Genomic DNA, 23,628 nt, shown 5'->3' on the forward strand with positions numbered 1-23,628 from the left:
TCTGTCCTAGAGTCAGCTGCATCCTCATCATCTGCCTCATCATCAGTAACGAAGGTCCTCATAATGGACTTGGCAGTGTGGGCCGCCATGCCGGCGGTGGTGGGAACAATGTTTCTGCCCGCCGGCCCAGCAGAATGTTTATTATACGGCCGGCAGGGTTCCAGGGGGGCTGGCGGTCACTGGAAAGACCGCCATCATGAACACGGCGGTGAAAACCGCTGTGTTCATAATGACCCCCTAAGTCACCATCATCAGCCACAGGTCCAGATGCCACTTCCTCAGCATCCAGTAATAGTATGTGGCGTCTCAGAGCCAGATTGTGTAGCAGGCAATTATGATCTGGCACACCTTCAGTGGTCTGTAGAGCAGGGAACCTCCTGAGACATGTAGACAGCAAATTCTTGCCTTTAGCAGCCCAAAGGTCCTCTCAATGACACACCTCTTCCTGCTGTGTGCCTCATTGAAACGGTTTTCTGTTGTTGGATATCTCACTGGTGTCAGCAGCCAGGGAAGGTTAGGATAGCCAGAGTCACCTGTGTGCACAAATGTTGGACCTATCACATACTGTTAGTGACACAGAGTAGAATGTGAAGAGAGGTGACATAACAGTTGCACACCTACTATTGTTTACTTACCAATGACCCATGCCCTTTCTCTGTAGTTGTGCGATCATGTATGGCAGATTACCGTTACTCAGGATGTAGGAGTCATGCACAGATCAAGGAAAATTAGCCATCACTTGTGAGATGTACTGGTCAGCGAGACGCACCACCTGGATATTGATGGACTAAAACCTTTTCTCGTTCCTGTACACTTGTTCATCCACCCTGGGAGGTACGAAACTGATATGGGTGCCATCTATGGCCCCTATCACATAAGGGACATGTGCCATAACATAGAAGTCAGTTTTAACAGTGGCCAAACCCGCACGTTGGGGGAATCTGATGTAGCTGTCCAGGTGTTTAAGTAAAACACACAGTACATCGTTCAACACTACACTGAACATAGGCTGTGACATCCCTGCTGCCAAGCCTACTGGAATGAGCCTGAGGCAAGGAAGTGCAGAACAGATAAGACCTGTACTGTCAGAGGGATGGCATAGGGATTATGGCTGGCTGGCAAGAAATCCAGTTCCAACTCATTAGACAGTTGTATGATGGTCTGATGGTTCAGACGATAGGACTGAATGATATGTCTCTCTTCCAGGGTAGCAAGGTCGACTAGGGGCCAGTACACCTGTGCATGTCTCATTCTCACCATTGCATGGTATCTAGAAATAAGAGAGAGGAAAAGCGACACGTTGATGTCTATAGTTCACATGCCACCTAACACCATAAATGTGGCTTTGTAACACACACATTTTGTTAGGCCATCTAGGATGCAGCAAGTGACTGCACATGCTGTGTCATAGTTTTCAGGAAACACACTTGAATATCCCTGAATGTCACATATGTGAACCTTGCTTTGATGTCTGAACACGGATTATGTATGCACATGTCACTATCATTCATACGTGACACACTTATAAATCACCTACAATACACTAGCTACATGTAAAGTGGCAGCCGCCTGTCCTGCAAGCACAGGACAGATGGAAGTGACCTATTTCCGCCAGTGTTAGTCGTCATGGCAGTAGATGGTCGTAACCGCCATGCAACTCATCATTGGCTAACATTGTTGCCCATGGGAGACTGGGGCCAATGATGATCACCGCCGGCGGTGATGGTCATGGACGCGGTGGCCATGACAGCCATTTTGTATTGCATAGCTCACGTGACTCATGACACTCATGCACGCAAGACCTCCACTGCATGTGCTGCTGTGTTCTGTCTCTGAGAGACATTTTGCCACATCCTGCAGGGGATAGGGCCCCTGCCTTAACCCAAGAGAAACTGGAGAAGCTCATGGATGGGGCCCTATCACTGTGTGTACAGTTGTGTGGGGCACCATAGCAGCAGGTAAGTCTAATGTTCTAGTCCTGTCTGATGTTGATGTGTGTGGGGTTGAAAGGCGTTCAGACCAGTGGTTCCCAACCTGTGGTCCGGGGACCCCTGGGGGTCCGTGAAGCTTTCTCAGGGGGTCTGCGAGAGCCTAGAAAATTAAAAAATATTAACAAATATTGACAAATTAGGTCCCCAGATTCCAGTAATGACTCAGGCGGGGGTCCCCAGATTCCCATGATGATTCAGTGGGGGTCTCTGGGTTCCATTAATGCTAAAGTGGGGGTCCACAGAACTCAAAAGTTTGGAACCACTGGTTTAGACCACGCACATGAAGTGGATACATGCAGATGCAAAGGAGTAGGTGCGGAAGTGCCATTAGGACACGTTTGTGTGGTCATGAGATGTGTCTGACGTGTGAAGTTGGCTGCTGTTGGTGTGCTGCCACTATACATGACTTTCTCCTTCTGTCTGTGTCACTAATGCAGGTCAGTGCCCATCGGAAGAAGGAGATTTGGCATGCCATTGCAAGCAAGTGTGGACCCTGGGGGTCCATGCCTGGGGGAGCACCCACTGCAGAAAGCGGTGGGAGGACCTGAGATGCTGGGCCAGGAAGATCACGAAGGCCCAGCTGGGGTTGTCCTCTCAATGAGGGAGGGGTGCCCATCAGACCCTGAACCCCTTATGGCCTGCATTTTGGCGGTGGACTACCCAAAGGTGGATGGGGCTTGAGGGCAGGACAGCAGCCACAAGGGGGCAAGTATACACTCCCTCCTCCCTAATGTTAGGCATGTATGGGTTTGGGGAACCTACTAGTGGGAAGATGTTGTGTAGACCATTGGTAGTTGCACATTGCCTTTGGCTATGTGCCCTCCTGGTAATAATTGTAATGGGTATGTTTGTCAATACCATACAGACGGTGACTCATGAGGGTGGGAACTCAAATTTAGGATATTGTTTCGTGAGATCCATCATATTATGAGTGACCAGCTCCTTCCATCAAGATCAGTATACCTAAGGTGTTAGGGCATTGCCATCACTAATGGTCTGCCACTATGACAGAGGTATTTGGTGTGATCCAAATCAGCTGCCTCAGACTGTAGGTGTAGATGGCTGCAGGGGACAAAATTTAACTGGCCACATTGTTGATGGATTTGTTGGCATGCTACCTTCCCATGCAGGAATCAGTAGAGTAGAGTAGAGTAAGGTGTACAGGGTATGTCTATGTATAAGACAATGTGTGTGTGGCAAATACTGTGCTACTGTGCATTGTATGACCCTTCATGTAGTCAAACATACCAATGTTCCCACATTAGTTGGGTTAGAGTTCATAGTTTCCGTTTCCCCTCTGATTTCCCAAAGTTGAGCCTTACAATGTAACCGTATGCAATGGCATTCCAGCAGTTTATTAGGTTGTCAGTCTGTGTGGATGATGTGTAGGCGTAGTGGGTCAATGCCTCTCCCACCCTCCATCCCTTCTCCTCTGTCTTTGTGTGCATGAGCATTATCAGGCGAAGGAGAAGGGGCACCAATGAGTGGGGAAGCTGCAGCACACGGCACCCAGGAGGCTATACCAGCAGAAACCTGGGGACCAGTGTCACGGAGGGTGAGGGGAATGCCATGGGGAGACCGGATTTGCCACATCCTCTTCGGATTCTTCCTCCGATGGATGCTTCCAGGCGATGGCGTACCCACTTGGGACCTGCCCAGCACTATCCTTCTCCACCATCCCTCTTGCCAGCACCCTCCCTCCCTGTAGCTCCCCACCAAGTTGTCTGTGCCTGCTCGCCCAGGAGGGCTTCACTGCAGGCACCTCTGCTCCTGTCAGCCCTGCTGCCCTCAATGATGAAGCTATTGACCTCCAGAGGTCCATCTCTGTGGAACAGTCAACCATTGTGAATGCCATCCAGGGTCTGGCATCACAGATGCAGCAGACCAATGCCTTCCTGGAAGGCATGCACGGTGCCCTGACTGACCTGCAAAGATCCTTTCAGGCTCTGGCTCCCTCATTGACAGCAACCAGTGTCCCTTTGTCATACATCCCCCCTCCAGTTACCTGTGCCCAATCCGACATCCCTCTCCCCACACCCATCCAGGGCACCAAATCAGACCAGCATTCATCCACCACAACGTGCACAGTTTGCAAAGACAGGATCCACAAGTCCCACCACTGCAATCCACACAGCCATCATACACAACAACCTGCACTCCCAGTCTCCCCAACTCTTCCCTCAGAGACACACCACTCACACCCTCATTCTCTCCCAAATCCATCCACAAGTGCCATCATGCCTGCCATCACCGCAATATCAGACCCCATACATCCATCCCATTCACCACATGCACACTCACCACAACAACCCACACCCCACATGCAGCACATCCTCCGTACCTGCAGGCACCAACCTAACAAACACTCACACATCCACCCTATGATCTCTCTGCATCTCCTCCTCCCAAAACACCTAAACACCTGCATTCACCCACCCAACAGACACCCAGCACATACCTGGCTTCTACCCATGCACCTGAACCCAAGGCCCCTATCAAGACACACCTTTCAACCACTCCCTCTCACTCCCCTCCCACCTGTTTTCCCCATGACCGCCCTTGTGTTCCTAAAAAATGCTTCCTCCATGAGTTTGTCCTGTTCCCTCCCACAGACTCCGTCCCTGTTTCCCCCAAGTGCCCTCATTCCCTCCCCATTCCTATTCCTTCTACCTCCCAACCCTCCCATGGCCCTCCTGGTAGTGCCCAGGCCCCACCCCCTCCACCTACGGAAACCACCACCACACCAAATGGCAAGGACCCTCCTCCTAAGGGCCATACAAAGGGGGAAAACCCCCCTCAAAAACAAAATCTAAAGCTCCCCCCAAACCCAAACCTAAGGACCCCCACCCAAACACAAATCTAAGGAACCGCCTCCCAAACCCAAACCCTGACCTCACCCCACTGATCGCCCCGAGGTACCTGCATGCCCCATTGATGCTCCTGCCATGTGGAGGCCACTTTGCAGTCAGGAGTCAAGTTGGGGTCAAGAACTCTGCCCAGTGTTTCTGGGGCAATAGACACTTATGGACTGGCCATTAGGTCCCTGTATAACGTTATTTATTTACTGCGGACATGATTTAATATATCTGCACCAGTCACCTGTTGGTGTCCGGTTTACATACTTGTCCTGCCTTTCCTTCCAGCTGTATGTGATGTATATGTGCGATTTAGTGGGTATCTTCAATGTATGTGATTTGTTTGTGTAGCAGCATGAGTTGTGTGGGTGAGTTCTGCATAGACTTGTTGTAATGTTTTGTGTTGGTGTTGTGTGGCATTGTGTGGCAGTAGTGTATGTGTTGTGATGCATCTGTGATGTACTTTGTGTGTTGGGTGGACGTGAAATGTGATGTGACATGTTGTTTGGCAGTGTTATTGTTTGCATTGATTGTGTGCTGTTGTCATGTGTTGCTGGCAGTTTGTGTTTTCCTGTTGCAGTGTACGTTGTGCCTCTCTGCCAATGTGTTTGTGTGGTTACAATTGTGTTGTGGTTGTGTGACTGAGTGTTGTTGTGTGTTGATGTGTCTGACAGTGACGGTGGTGTGTGTGCGCTGTGGTTTTACATGTGTATGTTTGACGTGGTGTGTGTATGTAGATGTTTTTGTGTGTTAGTACATGTTTGTGTGGGCTTTGCTAGCCATGGCAGGGTTTTGTGTTGTCTTCATTGCCATCGCTGGTTCTGGAGTTGTATAGCCAGCAGGACCAGTGGGAAGACTTCCAGTTCAGGTTCCATGGCGGCTGCCGACGTGTCTGTGTTCTTGAAGGTGAGTATCTCCTTTTATGTTGGATATTTCCGGCAGCCTTTTCATGGTAGTGAGACCGCCCCAAAAAATCCTGGTGGTGTGCTGGGTTGCAATATGCTAGGCGGAACATGGTCAGTCCATGGCAGCCTGGAGATGTGTACCGCTGACCGTGGTGGTCCACCCGCACTGGAGGTACTGACAGTGTTTTGGCTGTGCTCTGGTGGGAACACCATTATGGTCATAATAAGGAGGTCTTCACCACCTGTCCGGTGGCAGTGCAAATGCCATCACCATCATGGCAGTTATTGGACCGCCAAAGTTGTAGTAAGGGCCTATGTGTGTCTCACAATGTTTGTGAGCTGATATTAACGTTATTTACCCATCCGCCTTTTACCTTACTTTTGGATAGCTTAGTCCATGAGCAAAGGCTATTAAAATTTCAAAAACTCTGCTTAAAGTCACTCTTTTTGGTGCAGAACAAGACATTCTTTCCTTCTATGAAGACCAAAGTGGTGTGTTCATGTTGGAAAGAGGAAGACCTGATTGATTGCTTCAGTCTGACAATGCTGAGAAAAAAAATCTTAGCCCTGATTACAGCTCCAGAAATTATTCTGTTTTGGGTGAAAAAACATATTTGTACCCAAAATGGAATTCAAATGAGAATAGTATTTGCCAATGTGCTTGTTGCATATATGTTATTTGACTAATTTGCATACCATACAATATTTGCCCAAAAGTGCATGACAGGAATCTCTTCTGGCAAATAGCATTACATTCTGATTCACGTTCACTGGAATGGTTTCCAAGTTATGATGCTTGTAATACTGATTAATTTACTCAGATGCTGGATTGGAGCAGGATGCCAATAGGATGGAAATGAAAGGTGAGGAAGTAAACCTTAGGTCAGACTAAGAGGCATACACAAGATAAACATACTAAAAGAGCAGGAAACTGAGGTCCAGGAAAAGAGGGAATTTAGGAGCATTTCTATCAATGTTAGAGGAGGCTGCTCTACTGAAAAGTAGGGTGAAAGTGTCAGCAGGCTGGACAGAATGCTTAGGGATGTCAAATTCTTAAGGGGCATTCCTGTTGACAATTTTATGTTTACACATCAAGGTCTCTGTGCACTTCAAATGTTCTTGGTTCTTTCCTATGGGGATCATCATGACAATCTCACTTCTGCATCATTTTGCTATTTCTTCCATGTTGTCTCACTCCTGTATACATAATCACCTTGCTTTTGTCAATTTATTCATTCCTATGCAATTTACATCAAACAGGACACCACATGAAAGTTAGCATTTAACCTGGTTATCTTTTTATGATTTATTCTACAAGCCATGTTGTAAAATTTACTAAGATGATCTTCAAGCAGTTATCCAGCAAAATTACTTGATCAGCTTGCAATTGAAAGATGAGCATGTCTTGATGGAAGTGGTGCAGACACAAATAGCCTGTGGACATTTGAACATGCCTGTGTTAGTATAGTATGCATACATATGGGGGTCATTATGACCCCGGAGTGAGTGTTAATGTGGCTGTAGTACCGGCAACAGACTGGTGGTACATACCACCACATTAGGAGAATAAAATACCGCCACCGTGGCTACCATCCATCCATCATATTATGAGAACTGCCGGACTTCCGCCGACAGTGGGTGGGGGTGGGAGGATGGGGGGTGTTGTGTGTGTGTGTCTGAGCGTGTGCATGAATGTATGAGTGAGTGTGTGAAGGCGTCTGTGTGTGTTGTGTTGTTTGCGTGGTTGTATGGGTGTAAAAATGGTGAAGTGAGTGCGTGTCTGCATGTCAGTGTGATTGTGTGCGAGCATGTATGGAAGTATGTGTGTATTAGTGCATGTATGCCTGTGTAAGTGATTGGGTGTATGCAGGGTGCGTGTCTGTGTGTGTGTGCGTGTATGGAGGGGTGTAATAGTCGGAGGGGGTGAAGGGGTATGTGTGTTTGTATTGGGGTGGAGGGTGTATTTGAATGTTGGGGGTGGGGGTTAGTGTGTGTATGGGGGTGGAGGGCTTTGGATGGAGGGGGGTGTCAGGTGTGTGTTGGGGGTTGGAAGCCACCTACGGGTAACAGGGAAGGAATTCCCTGTCACCGTTAGGCCCTGCAACCATGGGTTTTGTAGCATTGTAAGCACCACAAAAACCATGTTGGTAGGCAGGCTCATAATTCCGCTGGCAGTACTGTGCCAGCTGCCAGTCTGGAGATTGATATCTCCGGCCCGGTGGCAGATACCGCCATGGCGGTATGAGTGGAGAAGTGGCGGATTGGCTGCAGCCAACCTGCCATTCTCATAATGTGGTGGTATGTACCGCCACAATAACACTCATCACTGGGGTCATAATGACCCCCTTAGTGTAGGTAAAATGCCTACTGGTTCCACACTAACATCACCACATCAGTCATTACTGCTTGACAGTAAGAAGGGTAGATAAAGGCAAAAGGTAGCAGGGTAGGGGAGTAGAGAGACCAAAAGAAACACTGATTTGTAAAGGGAATCCCTTCATTTTATATGGTAGCCCCTTAATCCTTGCATTCATTTCCAAGATCAGTGGTCATGTTTTTTCTGTGCCGCACCAGACAAATGTTCAACAAAGAATCACTAGAGATCAATAAAGCACCAGCTCACAACTGGCTCAAAATACCCTTGTCACTCCGTTCTTACCTCTGAATTCTAAGAGGGGCAAGTAAAGTCAAAAGAAAGCAGCAGAAAGGAAGCACAATATGAGTGGAGTTAGGTACCAAAATGACAAGTCATCATGGTTACTCTAGGGTGAAAGACAAAAACTGGCTAGCCAGTAAATCCATTTGAATCATAACAGAAATCCCCATGTGTAAGATGGTGGTCCTGTTATTACGTTCACAGAGTGGCCAACTTAGATGAGTGGAATACTCTCACAATCTAACGGTGTTTCCGTGATGAACTATCTAGTTGTTTTATGCCACATCAGCCAAGAACATTCCCACCACACTGCAGGGTATACTCAGTAGATGATGGAGGCAAGTTGTCATCCTCTTGCACATAACACATAAAAAAAGTTTGCCTTGAAAGCCTCTCACTTTGAACTTATACAACTACTGGCTAATATCAGTAGTCTAAACCATGAACACTACATTTGTCATTGATTGACACTTTAACCACCAAATGGCTCTCTGCTGGGATCCTTCAAATGTAAATGGTAGTTCAGACCCACCAATGGCTGAAGAGAGCTGGCACAAAATGTACTTCTGTAAAAATCTTACATTGTTAAAAATAATATATTTAATTTTTTTGTTTAGAAAATCTGTAGGATATAACTTGAGAGTTTTCAAGCCAGACATAAAATATAACAAGGACCCATTACAGAATGTCGCACAATGGAGCCTGTGGCTGACCAGATAGAAACTTTGCTGTACCTTGGTAGACCAAAAAATATGTATGTAGCCCAAATGTGAAGCATCAAGTACCTTTTCTACTCCTGCAGGGCTTTGCTCTACTTAGACATAGTTTTTCTGCATGTCTCTACAGTGCACAAGCAGACATATAGACGTATCACTGAGGGGACAAATTCCAGGTGGAGATGCGGTCACTGGCATTTAAAGAAATACTGTAAAGAATTCATTGTTTTCTAAATATTTTTACCAGTGTAATGTCGGATTGTTAATATGTCACCACACCTTTTTAGACGCCTTAAACGCATACCCAGTGGAAAACAAAACATATATTATTAACCTAATTGTGCACATTTGAACGAGTGTTTTAGGACATTTTATAGAATACTATCACAGTGATTTAAAACAGAAACATATGCGTACCATACAGTTTGCAACAAATGAAAAAATATTCTTAATTTCCTGTTAAGGACATCATAAAATAATTGTAACGGGGCATCATAAAATATAATTGGATTTTCGACGATGTGAAATAGCTTCTTTCACAGTTTCTACGGTGGCTCCATTGAAAAGTATTTTTCCAAATAAAATCTCTAGTGGAAAAAATATGATCAGTAATTTCCCCTGCTGTCCCTCACTGCATTAACGATTTGTTCGTCTGGTAACCTTTCAGATTCCTTTCATAGCTAACAAAGGCAGTAGATTCCCCCTTAAGCCCACCATGGCCAAACATATATGCTTATCATTAAGTTCTCTCAATTAATACTGAAATGTATGTCACAAAACCAACATGCTCAGATAAGGGCAAAGGATGTGTAATCTTAGGTACATACAGCGTCTGCTTCAGACAGAAGTGCCATGGGTGTTTCAGATAGCAACTTCTAAAGCTGCAGACTCGATATGCTAGACATAGCCCAGACCTCCTCAATTTTTACATTTCCTTTAAAAGAACCCCAGGTACAAAAAAGTCATCACTTTCTAAAAAGTCTTTGGACATAAGTGATACAAATATGATTATGGACCAAAATATGCACACAACAGCATGTTCTTTGGAGGGGGTTCAAGAAGGTTGAGTATGTGCAAGGCAGAGTGCCAACCTTTCAAATTTGCCTAATAAATCAGGGAGGTCTGGGGAATATCGATTGGCTAGTTTCCTAAGGATCCTTTTAAGTTTGAGGAACTTGTGAAATTCCATGTCACCAAGATGCACACAGAGAAGAGTAGGGGTTTATCTTGTGAACCCAAATCGCCTAAACAGTTGATGCCTTTCACTGCCCAGTGTTCCCAATAGGTCGTCGTTGGGAGACGTTTTTTTATTGTGCCAAAGTGAAGCTTGCATGAAGCCAGATAAGGGCATTTTCTACTAAAATACTAGCTCTAACTTTTAACGCTTCCAACAGAGCATTTGTTTATGAGGTCAGTTGTCTTAGGTGCTATAGAGTGTATATGCAGTTCATATTTGATGTATCTCTGATTAACTCTGTTTTCATTGGGTTATTCGTAGCAATGGACATTACAGTGATGTTGGAAAATGGGTTATTGGTAAGGGCAGGTAGGTACCTACACTTAGCAATAGGCCACTAACCTCCACTTAGGTCCAGTTAGGTCTCAGTAAATTAAACCTAGCTCAACCCTTGGTAGCTTGGCAACGAGGGACAACGCTTAACTTAGGAGATAGACTGTAAAGCATTCAAATATCACAAAACAGTAATTAAATAAAACACAGGAAACAGTTCAAAAATCCAAAACTAATTTATAAAAATAGATTATATTTTTATCTTTAAAATGACACAAAAACGAATAAAATTGGAAAAGGAGAACCGGAGATATGAATTTTTAAAGAATTATTGTTTTTTAGCGCCTAGAAACAAAAAGCGCCAATCGGGTCATCTGGTTGCACCTCGACCGGGGCAAAGTCAAAGTTCAAAGCCGACTGCGAAGGAGCCCTGCTTGGCTACAGCTCGCGGGAGGCCTCGGTCAAAAGTTTACCTTCGGACTTAGGGCCTGATTCTGATTCTGGCGGGCGGCGGAGGCCGCCCGCCAGAATTCCGCCCTCCAAAATACCGCGCCGCGGTCAAAAGACCGCGGCGGGTATTTCAAGTTTTCCCCTGGGCTGGCGGGCGGCCGCCAAAAGGCCGCCCACCAGCCCAGGGGAAAACGACCTTCCCACGAGGATGCCGGCTCGTAATCGAGCCGGCGGAGTGGGAAGGTGCGACGGGTGCATTTGCACCCGTCGCATATTTCACTGTCTGCCAAGCAGACAGTGAAATACTTGTAGGGGCCCTCTTACGGGGGCCCCTGCCGTGCCCATGCCATTGGCATGGGCACGGCAGGGGTCCCCAGGGGCCCCGCGGCACCCCCTACCGCCATCCTGTTCATGGCGGGTTTCCCACCATGAACAGGATGGCGGTAGGGGCTGTCAGAATCCTCATGGCGGCGGAGCGCGCTCCGCCGCCATAAAGGATTCCCCCGAGGAGCGGTAAGTTGGCGGGAGCCCGCCGACTTGCCGCTTCTGACCGCGGCTGGACCGCCGCGGTCAGAATGCTCGTGGGAGCACCGCCAGCCTGTTGGCGGTGCTCCCGTGGTCGGTGGCCCTGGCGGCCACCGGGCGCCAGGGTCAGAATGACCCCCTTAGTCTCTTTTCTGATGATTTTCTTCAGCGGGACGAACCTGCCAGTCCAATCCGACCTCCTGGAACTCTTCTCCGGATACGCGTCGCAGGAGCCCTCGGTGGAGATTTTTAACTTCGGACTTAGTCGTTTTTTCGAGGTGAAAATCCTTCGAACGGGGCAAACCTGAATCTTGATCCGACGTTCCTGGAGCCCTCCTCGGATACGCTGGCTGGGAGGTCACGGTCAACTTTTTACCTTCAGACTTAGTCTCTATTTTGGAGATTTTTTTCACCGGGACGAACCTGCAAATCAGGCCGGGACGTGGTTGAGGCAAGCCGGCTAGAGTTGCAGCGGCAGGTCGGTCCCTCTATAGAGCTTTTTTCCAAAATTACTCCAAACTTCTGGGGCTTCTCCCAGATGTTCTTTTAAGGTTCTTTTGGGGTCCACAGCTCACCACAAGGGTCCAGAAGCTCTGAGATGATCCTAGGGGTGTGGACTTCAACTCCCAGAATGCACCTGGCGCAAACTCCTTTTTGGCCACTGGACAGTGGTCAGCTGGTCGGTTTCTTCAGGAGTTGGTGCAGGGGACTCTGGTTAGCAATTTTCCACCTGTAGCAAACAGGGAGTCCCTCCTTGAACCAGTTGAAGCCAGGCAAAGTCCTTCTTGTGGTGAAGGCCAAGTGTGCAGCTTGTGCAGTCCTTCTGAGTGCAGGTTCCAGGTGCAGGCCAGGGGTCCAGCAAGGCAGTTCTTCTTCTTCTGTAGTTCTTCCTGGTAGGGATGTGGTAGGGAACTGAGGTGTGGGTGCAGGTCTCCCAGTTGTATCCTTGCTCCTGGGTGAAAAACAGGGGGGGTCCATATTCTCCAGTCAGGTGCAGGGTCCTTCCCCCTGTGATGACCACTTCCTGGGAAGTGTGGCAAAAATCAATCCCAGGAGGCAACATTCTTCAAAAATCATCATGGCTGAATCTGATTTTTGGAGGTTACATCTGGCTGAGCCCACCCACTGGTGTGGCTAAAAATCATAAACACACCCCTCTCTTACCCTCTCCTAATCTAATCAAGGGGGCACCTAGTTGTCTGGGGTTGCAGGATGCAAGGGTGTTGCTGGGTTGTTCCAAATGACTTCTCTACCTTTGAAGACCAGTTTGGCAGCCCTCTCCCTTCCTGCCTCACCATCTGCTGAGGGGAAATTCCCTCCCACAGGCACATCTCTTTGTGTTAAGCCAGGCCACTTCCCACCTCATCAAGGCAGCCTGGCCAATCAGAGCACAGCAGTAAAAACAATGCAGGGCTGAAATGGGCAACTTTTCAGGTAAAGTTTAAAACTCTTTACCTGAACAAGTTATATTAAATCCCACAACTGGAAGTTGTGGGATTTATTATAACAATTAATTTATACCAAACTCTTGGTATCCATTACTTAAAGGGACTTTAAAAATTAAAATAAAGTCTCCCAATTCTAGCCTATGAAGGCCATTCACTACAATGAGCGAAAAGCGAATTTGGCTGTTTTTACCTTACTAGGGCTTATAAAACTACTTTTATAAGGTCCCTGCTTATAGTTACATCGCACCCAGCCCTATGGGCACATAGGGCACACCTTAGGGGTGACTTATATGTAAATATAAGGTAGTTTAAGACTTTGGAACTACTTTTAATTCCAAAGTCGAATTTGCATATAACTTTAATTTAAAAGCAGCCAGCAAGGCAGGCCTGCCTTTAAAATGACCCTGGGCACCTCAGCAGTGCACCTAAGGGTGCACTACCTATGCTGTGGTCCCTAAACCTACATGCCCTACCATATACTAGGGACTTATAGGTAGGTTAACTTAGCCAATTATAATTAGCCTAATTTGCATATTGATTTTACACAGAGCACAGGCCCTGGGACTGGTTAGCAGTACCCAGGGCACCATCAGAGTCAGGAAAACACCAGCAAGAAGTGGAAAATGGGGGCAAAAAGTTAGGGGGGGCTCTGCAATCAGCCCTGTATCCCACAAGTGCCGAAAACAGAAGGACATCATATTAATCAAAGAATGCTAAGAAAAACGAATCCAAAGGACTCCACATAGGGTAGTCTCATTTGCAGTGCTCAGCTAAGTTATCTTCATGCAATTAGACATAGGACCAAAAAGAGAGGAATCAATTTTATCGCACTACTCAACAATTATAGTCAAGCTCCCTAGTTATGTATTAGACAGGGTTGAGCATCAGGAAGCCTATCTTAGATAGGCAGAGGCGCCATAGCCTCTAGGGCGAGACTCTAAACATGAATTTCAGACAGTCTTCAGTAAGGACCACAAATGGTGTCATACATTTGGAGCTGGCAGTTCTGTTTATAGATTGTATATTCAAAAAGAGTCATTGACCTTATGGGTTCTGAACATTTTGTGCATTGTTGCGGTAGTGCAGATCAGCAATGTCTTAACATACAGGTCTACACTACTGAGAGCTGAGTCCGACTACAGATATTTAAATGATTGTTCAATCCCTCTATGTCTGGCATATCATGGAGTAGAGCCATTTCCACCAAAGAGGTTAGGAGAAAGGAGTTCAGAGAAAGTTGCTAGGGTTAGAGAATTGGTTCCAGAGTTAGGTCAAGAAGCCTTGAATTACTAGGAAGATCCATAAGATATACATAATATCCTTGTCTTGCTCATCTATTCTCAAGTTATATAACATTGGTGTCTAGTTTGATTTGAACAGTTTCTATTCCAACCAATGCAAAATCATGGAGAATCTTAAAAGAGCTGAACATCAGTCTTTTTCTCTCAGGCCTTTGTCGTAAGTGGCAAGAAAACCATTCCTCATTGGTGGAAGTCTGTTGGGTCTGGGATTGCAATTTTTTGTGTACATATTCAGATGTAGGTTTAGAAAATAACTCCTCAAGAGACCAGTGACAAGTTTTGTGTAGCTACCTCAGTTCTCTAGGTAGGAAGAACAGTAGAGTGACAAATGGATGAGACCTGATTATGTGCAGCAGCGACAAGGGAGTATTAAAGTTTTAGTAAGGTAAAAATTCAGAGAAGGGGCAAGACAAATTATTCACGAAAAGAGGCTAAAGATTTGGAAAATTCTTATGTGCTTCCATATAGACCAGTAAGCAATGGAATGCATGCATATGGAGCACACTTTTGATAGTATGAATCGTCATGGGTAAGGCTTCACTTTTGGTGCAGTTAATTTCATAGCTGCTGAGAAGGTGAGGTGATAGACATCAATACAGGTGTCAAGGTTTCTGATGATGCAATGCTAAGAAGTATTTCTTCTGCGTAAAATGGATTGTCTATAGAAAGTTGTCTGATAATATTCAGTTAGAAAGCTGTCTTCTCTGCGTGCTTTATTCATGCTGTGCTCTTAGGCAGTGTAGAATCCTCTCTGTGGAAGGGGATAAGCAGCAAGTTAAATTCATATTTCTCTTGGGTTAAGAATCATAAGTGTGTATCTGAGCTATCATATCTGTATAGTTTGTACAGTGGAGATATTTCAAGATAATTCTACATCCAACTTGGTGATCCGTCCCTGATGCTGCTTAGAGAATGCACAGCATTAGGAAGTAAATAGTCTATTCTTGATTCAATACCTTGTGTACAATATAAAACAAATACTGTCAGTCTGTAGGGTGTGTCTGTCACCAAGGATCAGCTAAAGGGTGATCTGAGATTAAATCTTTGAGAAGTTCCCTGTCAGGTCCAGGCCAGAAATCAGGACTGCCAGGCCGATCTAATGTTGGATCAGGGGCTAGATTTCAGTCCCCACCAATCAGCAACTGAATCTGATCAGGCTCCATGAGGACTCTATTTAGCAAACCAAAGAAGATGGCTTTGGCAGCACTGGGGATAAAGATGGACCTGATACCTATAATTGTCAGTGGAGGGATATTTTGACAAAAACATCGAACTTCGGGTCAGTCCATGTGGTTAGTATTGTAGCAGGTAGATTCTAATGGAATAGGATTGCACCTCATTTTGATCTGCCAGTGGCGGAGTGAATCAAACGTGCAGTAGCAGAAGAGGAGGAATCTGAGGCGGCTATGACTTTGACCAACCAATCATCCTTCGATTTTTCTGCTTCTGATAGTGAGAGGTGTGTTGCCTGGAGGAGAGCTAAATCAGTTTTTTTAAATGTTTGAAGTAGGAAAGAGATTTCTTGTGTTTTACAAAGTAAGTGAAGCCATTTACTTTGAGGGACCAGACAGAGTAAGCTCTGGTCATAAAGACTGTTAGATATGAAATCAGATTGTGATCTGGAGAGGCGATTCATGAAGGGAGGAAACTATATGAAGTGTTGTGTCTTGGTGGTTTGAACAAATCTTTAGCAAACAGAGTAAAACACTGAGCACTAAACTATACTATCTTTATTGGGTTAGAGTCTTGAAAGCTGTGCCACAATTACATAAAGTGAAAGAATGAGGTATAAGGTTGCTCTGTAAATTAGCGAAAACCATGGTAGGGAACATTTGAGCAGCAGTCTGCTGCACATGGGAGTTGTTGCAGTTCGATCACTGCTGAATGAGTTTGTCTTAGGTCTTGAGGGGAGTACTGGTTTATTTCTGCCTCATGGTGAGGTATCTTCTTGCAACTGATCCTTGTGGTAATGCATTTATCATTGGGCAGAAGATTACCGTCAGTCTTGGAAGGATCCTTTGTAGAAAGGAGTAGGCTCTTGGGTGCAGGTTCTTAGTTACAGGAAAACAGCATCACCTCCATTCAGGGATGGCCAATGGCATTAAGGAAGGGTTCCAAATATTGTGGTTTTGGAATTGTAATGATCTGCTATCAATTGTGATTACCATTGTTTCTGGGTTGAGAAGGCTGTTTTTGAAGCTTTATGTCTTCAGTGTTAGGCACACAACATGACACTTCTTCTAGAACACATTAGTTTTATGGGAGAAATTGCTGGCCACGGCTATCCGGAAACCTTTGCACATGGGTGGGCCATGTTGTCCAAATGTTTGAAGGATGAGCCTTGCCTGTTGGTGATAATGGGACGCAAAGCATTTCTGTTTTGAATTCTAGTGGCTAAGTGAAGATAGTCTCCAACAGATGGGGTAAAAAAGATGCTAAGAAGTCAATTAGATCACCTCTCTTCAGTGTCTCCATAAGTTCGAAAAACCAATATCATCCGGCCCAATAACGTTCTCCAAATCTGTAATCTATCTCTGCAAGTGCCAAATTTCTGTGTCCCAGCCCAGTGTTTCTTCAACCTTGCATTTTGGAATCTCAAAGTGCATCATGGAGTGGAATCTCAAAAAGGCAAATGAGGACTGGATAGCTCGGAGTTTGTCTAAGGTTATTGAAGCTTTAATAGTGTCTGGGGATACCTCTTTGGGTTTTTTCACTTGGTTAGTCCTTCTGAGAAGAAATCTGATGAGACACCTTCCATTTCAACATGATTGCGGCAGTTGAATAGCTGAATATTATATGCGGTTTTAGAAGGTTAAAAGGTGATAGAGATCAAATTTTACTAATACATTAGTGGCATAGAAGTTAGCATATGGCAACTTACAAACCTTCATTTAGAAGCCTAGCAGAGAAATTAACAGGAAATGTAAAAATTTGCACATTTGAATTATGGTGGCTTGCATTCATATTTGATATCTTGTTTTAACATGAAAGATATTCTGCACTTATATTTGGGTCAATTACTGTGAAATTAATATTGAAAGTATTACTTTTGTGAGGAAAGTAGACATGAAGTATATTATGAGTATTAAATAAACATAAATTAATTGTACTTAAACTAGTATAAATGAATGTACTAATGTGAATTACATGTGTGTGGAAAAATAAATGCACATTTAAATTGTGTTCTAATGTGTCGTAAATAATGCTTGCAATTAAATAATTTGGCTTACATATTTGGTTCTTATTGCAAGGTGCGCAATAGGTTTTATAAGGCCCGAAGATTCCTTTTTTTAACAGTAGAGGAAAATTACTTGTTTGTTCTGTTCCCTCCGACCTGAATTAATTGCAGGGTTACTGACATATTAGTGTATTAAAGGCCAAGAACATAGTTCAGTGTTAACTAAGTAACACTATTTGTTCTAGATGTTGAACAAGACAGGAACTCTTATAAATTTCAGGTGAGAATTGTTCCGCTCATCCTGTGTACCGTGAGAAAGGATCCCGAAGTTGCAATCAACAAGAAAATGTAATATTTGGCAGAACTGTACGAATTCATTGAGATGACCAAACATTTCCCCTGGGAAAATCTGGAATAGTTGCAAACTTGATGGTGATAGCGGCTACCTTTGGATGCTGATTCTTGTGCGTAAGGTGAGCCAACCTGGCAGACCAATCACAAACCTGTGGACATTTCTAATTAGTGAGAGAGACTTTTGAAACTTTTAGTCAGTCAGTTTTGACATGCTGATGATCCTGGACCTGGTGCTGCTCTCTGTTCTTCTGAATATCTCTTACCCTTAGATATCTTCTGAAGAATAAAGTCATTCTTTCCTATATGTCCCATTTGCTTATGCTGTTCAGTACTATTATGCCCAAATAATTCTGAACTGCTAACATGTTCTATGTGAAGCCTGTGTTCTGCACTGTCCTGGTGTTGCTGTCTATTGATGTTGCAAAAGGGTGAACACTCTGATTGATGAAACTTTCCTGTCCCATGCTTCCTTTTCAGCTTAGATAATTACATCAATTATCATTATAGTGAGTTACCTTAGTTAGATATGTTTTCCAACTTATTTTTGTCTTTCCTTTTGTTTTGCAAAAATGCGTTAGCCTGTCCCCACACATGCATGTCCAAATTCGTATTAGTGATAGGGATGGTCCAGCCCTGAAAATTGAATGTTAATTTGAATTTTGATGATTTACTGATATCACCATCATCTGCTTTGAAATCTGAGATTAATGTGTGTAATATAGTTTTGCTAATTTATGTTATTCTTTTGGAGTGTTTAACGGTATTGATTTTCATGTATGTTTATAACTTCATTTTGCACACCATATCCATTACATTGATTTTCGGATTGTAATAATGCTTTGAAACTGTATTCAGTTTGGAGTTTGATCTGCTGTTTAGATTGGTCATGATGTCTAGAACTGTTTATGGTTTTTATGTTATTGATTTGTGCTGGTGATTCTGATTACCACACTCCTCATTGAGTCCAAAGATCAAGTTGACTTCTAGTTGGGGAGATAAGGTATGGTGTCTCACCAGAGCACTCGTGGTTTCTGAACCTGAGGCAGGAAGAAGACCTCCAGGAGTGCTCCAGCAAAGGCACAGTTCATCCAATAGTGTTTTGGATTAGAGTCAGTGAGAAAAGAAAGACGGAGGCATGGGTAGGTGTAGCTCTCTTTACGTGCCACTTCAGGCGGTTTTCCCATAGCAAATATCTGTGCCTCTTGTAGCATGTGATGAGGGACAGTTTGTGTACTCACTGTCCAAGCCAAGATATCTGCCATCAATGGGTGAGAGTTCCAGTTCCTGGTGATCTCTTCACAGGGCAGACAGACCTGGAGCAGACTGATATAGAGTGCCTGCTACCCTAGGAAAGCATGAAAATGAGCAGTTCCTTAATGAGGTACAAACTTCAGGTGGTGATGTTATTGGAAGCATGAAGGAGAAAGGGACGACCTGCCATCTTGGATCCCCAAAGCAGCAGCACCGGTGCCCCGTAACCTGTGTCAATGGGTCCCTCTCCTTGCACTCGGGTCATTACAAAAAAACACACTTTCCTCTGTCTGCAAGCCACATGCTGCTTCTCTTGCCAGCAAATGTGTAAATCATGGGAGCACTAGGTTGCTAGCTGCAAACTGTTATCGTGCATTTCTTGATACCGTATAATGTTCAGTGCTGATCACCATCAGTTCCCACAGTCAAGTGCAGCCCTGGCATATGTTCGAAGGTTCTCAAAAGAACAAAACACAGATAATATAGCATAGTTCAAGTCAGATCACCAAAGGGCGGCTGTGTTTTCTCCTGGCGAGGCTCCACATCCCCATCTCTGAATTAGCTTGGTGAAACATCAATGGACCACTCCAGTAATAGGCACATAAAATGGAGTTGGGAAATATCTCGTCCTACGTCTCCACCACAGAAAATAAGGTATAACCACCTCCCCTCCCCTTTCTGTCACCTATATATGTGTTGACGTGCTCAATTTCATCATCATCCAGAAATCATTTAAAATTACCATAGCAAGTCCCAAATAAATCATTTTTTTCTTATGTATTTTAGAATGATTGTTCATATCTATCTCCCTTGCAGTAAGCAATCTCTGCTGTCTAATGGCAGATCTATTATGTGGGTCAAAAATGCCAGCATAAAATGTATCATTTATTAGTGTGACAATCAGTTTCAGTGAAAAGCTTAATGATTTTTGCAAATCGTGTTCGAAGATCAACTTGTAAAGATTTTGGACTTTATTACGAGTCTGCCAGTCACTAGACCGTCAGACTCACAGTGGCGGCCTAGACTGCCGCGGCTGGGGCGTTCCGACCTGCACATTCCGACCCTGGTGGTCTGCCCACCAGGGTTCCGCTGTCTCCGGCTAAGGCCCTCATTACGAGTTGGCGGACGGGAATACCCATCTGCCAAATTCCCTATGGGGTGGGCACCACTGTGGTAGTGACTCCCCTGCCGGGCCCATTATGACTTTCCTGCTGGGCTGACAGGCAGAAAATAAGATTTCTGCCTGTCAGCCCAGTGAGAAAGTGGTGGCAGCATTGTCATCGGCTCGTAATCATGTTGGTGGCAATGCTGCCGCCTGCAGGGGACACCAGCACCTTTGTAATGTGCACTGTCTGCAAACTGCACAGCAGACAGTGTGCAGTACGAGGGTGCTGGACAGGGGGATCGCTGCACTACCTATGCCCTGCAGTGAAACCACCATGAAAAGGCTGGCAGAGAACCCGGTTGTAATAAGCAGGGCGGCGCTGCATGCAGCACCACCCTGGCTAATTGCAACCTGCACCCGCCATCAGCCCGTCAAGATCACCAATTCTGGTGGAGACGGCGGGACCCTGGCGGTCAGACCGCCAGGGTCATAATGTGGCAGTTGGACCACCACAGCAGCAGCGTTCCAGACCGCCACTGCAAGTCTGGTGGTCTAGGGACTGCCAGACTCGTAATCAGGCCCTAAAGCTCAAAGGATGGGAGTCATCTCACAGCTCCTCTTTAAGGCAATGTTAGTCTAAGTTATTCACATGATTTGGCCCTCCTCCCCAACATCACTAGAACTGATGACTCTGTGTACAGCATGATCAGCGGGACAACTGCCCCCGTTAGTTCTCCAAGGAGCTAGTTTGTACCACAAGAAATTTCAGTAGATAAAATAGAAAGTCAAACCGTACTCAAGCCCCTTTGAGTCTTAGAGTGAGCTAATTGCATCATTTTTTCTCAATATCTCAGCCTTCAAGCCACACATGCATAGAATCTTAATTTTCTGAGTTTGCAAGCCGCCTTACCTAAATTTAGCAATTGGGTACTATTTGTCAAAACAGGGGATTCATTTCCGTTATTTCGGTTGTTTAAATAGCAGCGCCAAAATGAAGACATAACAATTATCCCTTCGTAAGTTGTTGAGAAAGGCATTCACCCCCCATAGATTTGATCAATTGCAATTTAGAGTCAGAAGTTTACCATTTAAGAACTCGACATAGAAACCAACAGACTCAGTTGCATCCAAATTTAGCTAAAGCAAGTCCAGCAACACAATCATCTAAACATTAGCAGTTCTATGCCCAAATTTACTAATGCCTTTGTGCTGGTGCAAAGCAACTCAAACTGTCACGTGCTATTTATTACGCAGGACAAAGGGTGTTTTTTGTGTAGGAAAGGTGCGCTTTTCTCGATGCAAATACTGCTTTGTGATACCTTGATACTCGCAGCATCAATTGGGCACTACTGGGGTGGAACAGCCATACTTTTTCAGGTAAAAAAATCCAAAAACTACCTTCTGAGGTAATTACTATGGGCTTTGCATAACATAATGCCTAATAAAGCAGATGCAAAGAAGAGGAAATGTGTTATTGTAAGCTGCAGTGCACAGCACCAGGGCCAGCTTTAGTGTTGGTGGCGCCCCGCCTCATGATCACCTCCTCAGATCCCTCACTACCATCCTGCAAATGTGATCTCTCTATAGCCCCCATTTCAGATACATTCATTTGTTTTAACGTACTAGTAAAGGCTGGATTTACTAATCCACTCAGCTATCCACATAAAATATAGGGCCACATGTGCAAAGCATTTTTCTAGTCGGAAACGGGCCCCTTTGCGACTAGAAAAATGCTTTTTGGGATGGACAAAGCCCAAACTGCAACTCGGTAACCTGTTACCGAATCGCAATTTGGGTTTCGCAATTCGGTATTAGGAAGGGGCGTGTTCAGGGCGTCCCTTCCTAATATCAATAATAATGGTATGTATGATTGTTTTGTGACCGTGGATGTGGTCCAAAACAATCGCAGTTAGCACCAATTTAAAATTGGTGCTAACCCATTCACAAAGGGGAAGGGGTCCCCATGTACAGAACAATGGGCGTACATGTGGCCCCTTGTTCTGTTCTTTGCAGCAGAGACATTAACCCTGTACACTACTTTATGGTGAGTCAAAGCTGTCACTAGACAAACCTCTGATCTCTCTTGCTAGCAAGAACATTAATAACAAGAGGTATTTTGACATTTTAATTGCTTACTGAAGGCTGGACGGACAAGAAACTTTTCAGTATATGCTTTTAATTCGCAAGTTTTGTAAGTACTTGTAAACACAGCGCCCCCCTGAGGTCAGCACCCGGTGCAGCCACACCACCCGCACCGCCCTAAAGCCGGCCCTGCACAGCACATATCCAATGTGTAGAAAACATCAAGGTTTTTCTACACATAGGCAGTTGTACTGAAGGAGGATGCTACCTGTACAAATCCTATGCTAGACAGCGTACACTGACATCCTCATCATGGCGCATATCTGTGTATTACACAAGGCAACTATGTTTGAGCGGCAGCGCAGGTGTTGTCTCCAGCAGTAGGTAAGGCTCTGTGCTGAGTTTCCCCCTTGTGCAGCGCAATGCAGCACATTTAAATGCAGTGCTGTGTTGCATGACAAATTTGTAAATGTGGGTTATACTCTCTTTGCCTGGCGCAAGACCATTTGTGATACCTTTGTAGAAGGCATCCAAAAGTGTTTGGAGCATTTTCTCACAATAAGTGATATGTCCTGACACATTCATCAAACTTGTCAACAAATTCACAATTAAAACTTTGACTGTTTATGCAGAATTCAAATTCCATAACATTCATACTCAGTCTGGTAAGATGCCTGAACAATAGATCCGTTAATATGATTTGATGGCCATCCAAGTCTGAAATACATGGTAGCAACTTGCTTGAAAATGTATTCCTAAGGGAGAAAGAAAAAAATACAATTGTAAAATTATATGTCACAGTGATTTCTGAGAAAGCTTCAATTCACATGGCAACTCAATTAAATATCATTGAGACATAGCAAACAAACATTTGCAAGCCTCACCTATGAGAGCCACTGGTATTGACAATGATTTTTAGACAAGGAATGGACAAGGGAGAAGTAAACAGGCAATGCAGGGTGGGTGGAACATTATCTGGTACAGCAAGCTGACAAGGGAGGGCAAGCAGGAGAAGCTGTTGAAGTACACAGACAAGGGAGGGCCAGGTAGAGGGGCTGGAGCAGCAAAATGACAACGCAGACCCCATCTGGAGGTGCTGGGGCAGTAAGCTGACAACAGACGACGTGTGGGAGAGAAAAAGCAAGTTGACAAAACATAGGGTGAGTAGGAGGGGGCAAACAAGCTGACAACAGAGGCCAGGCAGGACGGGCTTGGGAAGCACACAAAGAATAGACGGCCGGGAGGAGGGGCTGGGCCAGCAAGTTGACAACAGAGAGCAAGCAGGAGGTTGTGGGGAAGCA

General features: G+C 45.0%; 1 protein-coding gene across 1 annotated transcript in view; it reads right to left on the reverse strand.

The window, feature by feature from the left end:
• Window positions 1-23,628, reverse strand: part of TRHDE (thyrotropin releasing hormone degrading enzyme) — a 2,205,852-nt gene that overhangs the window by 395,382 nt on the left and 1,786,842 nt on the right. Inside the window, exon 14 of the mRNA XM_069229561.1 lies at window positions 22,985-23,082. Within this exon, the coding sequence (XP_069085662.1) occupies window positions 22,985-23,082 (98 nt within the window). The remainder of the gene's footprint in view (window positions 1-22,984; window positions 23,083-23,628) is intronic.

This window comes from Pleurodeles waltl, chromosome 4_1 (genome assembly GCF_031143425.1).
Source record: "Pleurodeles waltl isolate 20211129_DDA chromosome 4_1, aPleWal1.hap1.20221129, whole genome shotgun sequence".
Taxonomy (NCBI): Eukaryota; Metazoa; Chordata; class Amphibia; order Caudata; family Salamandridae; genus Pleurodeles; species Pleurodeles waltl.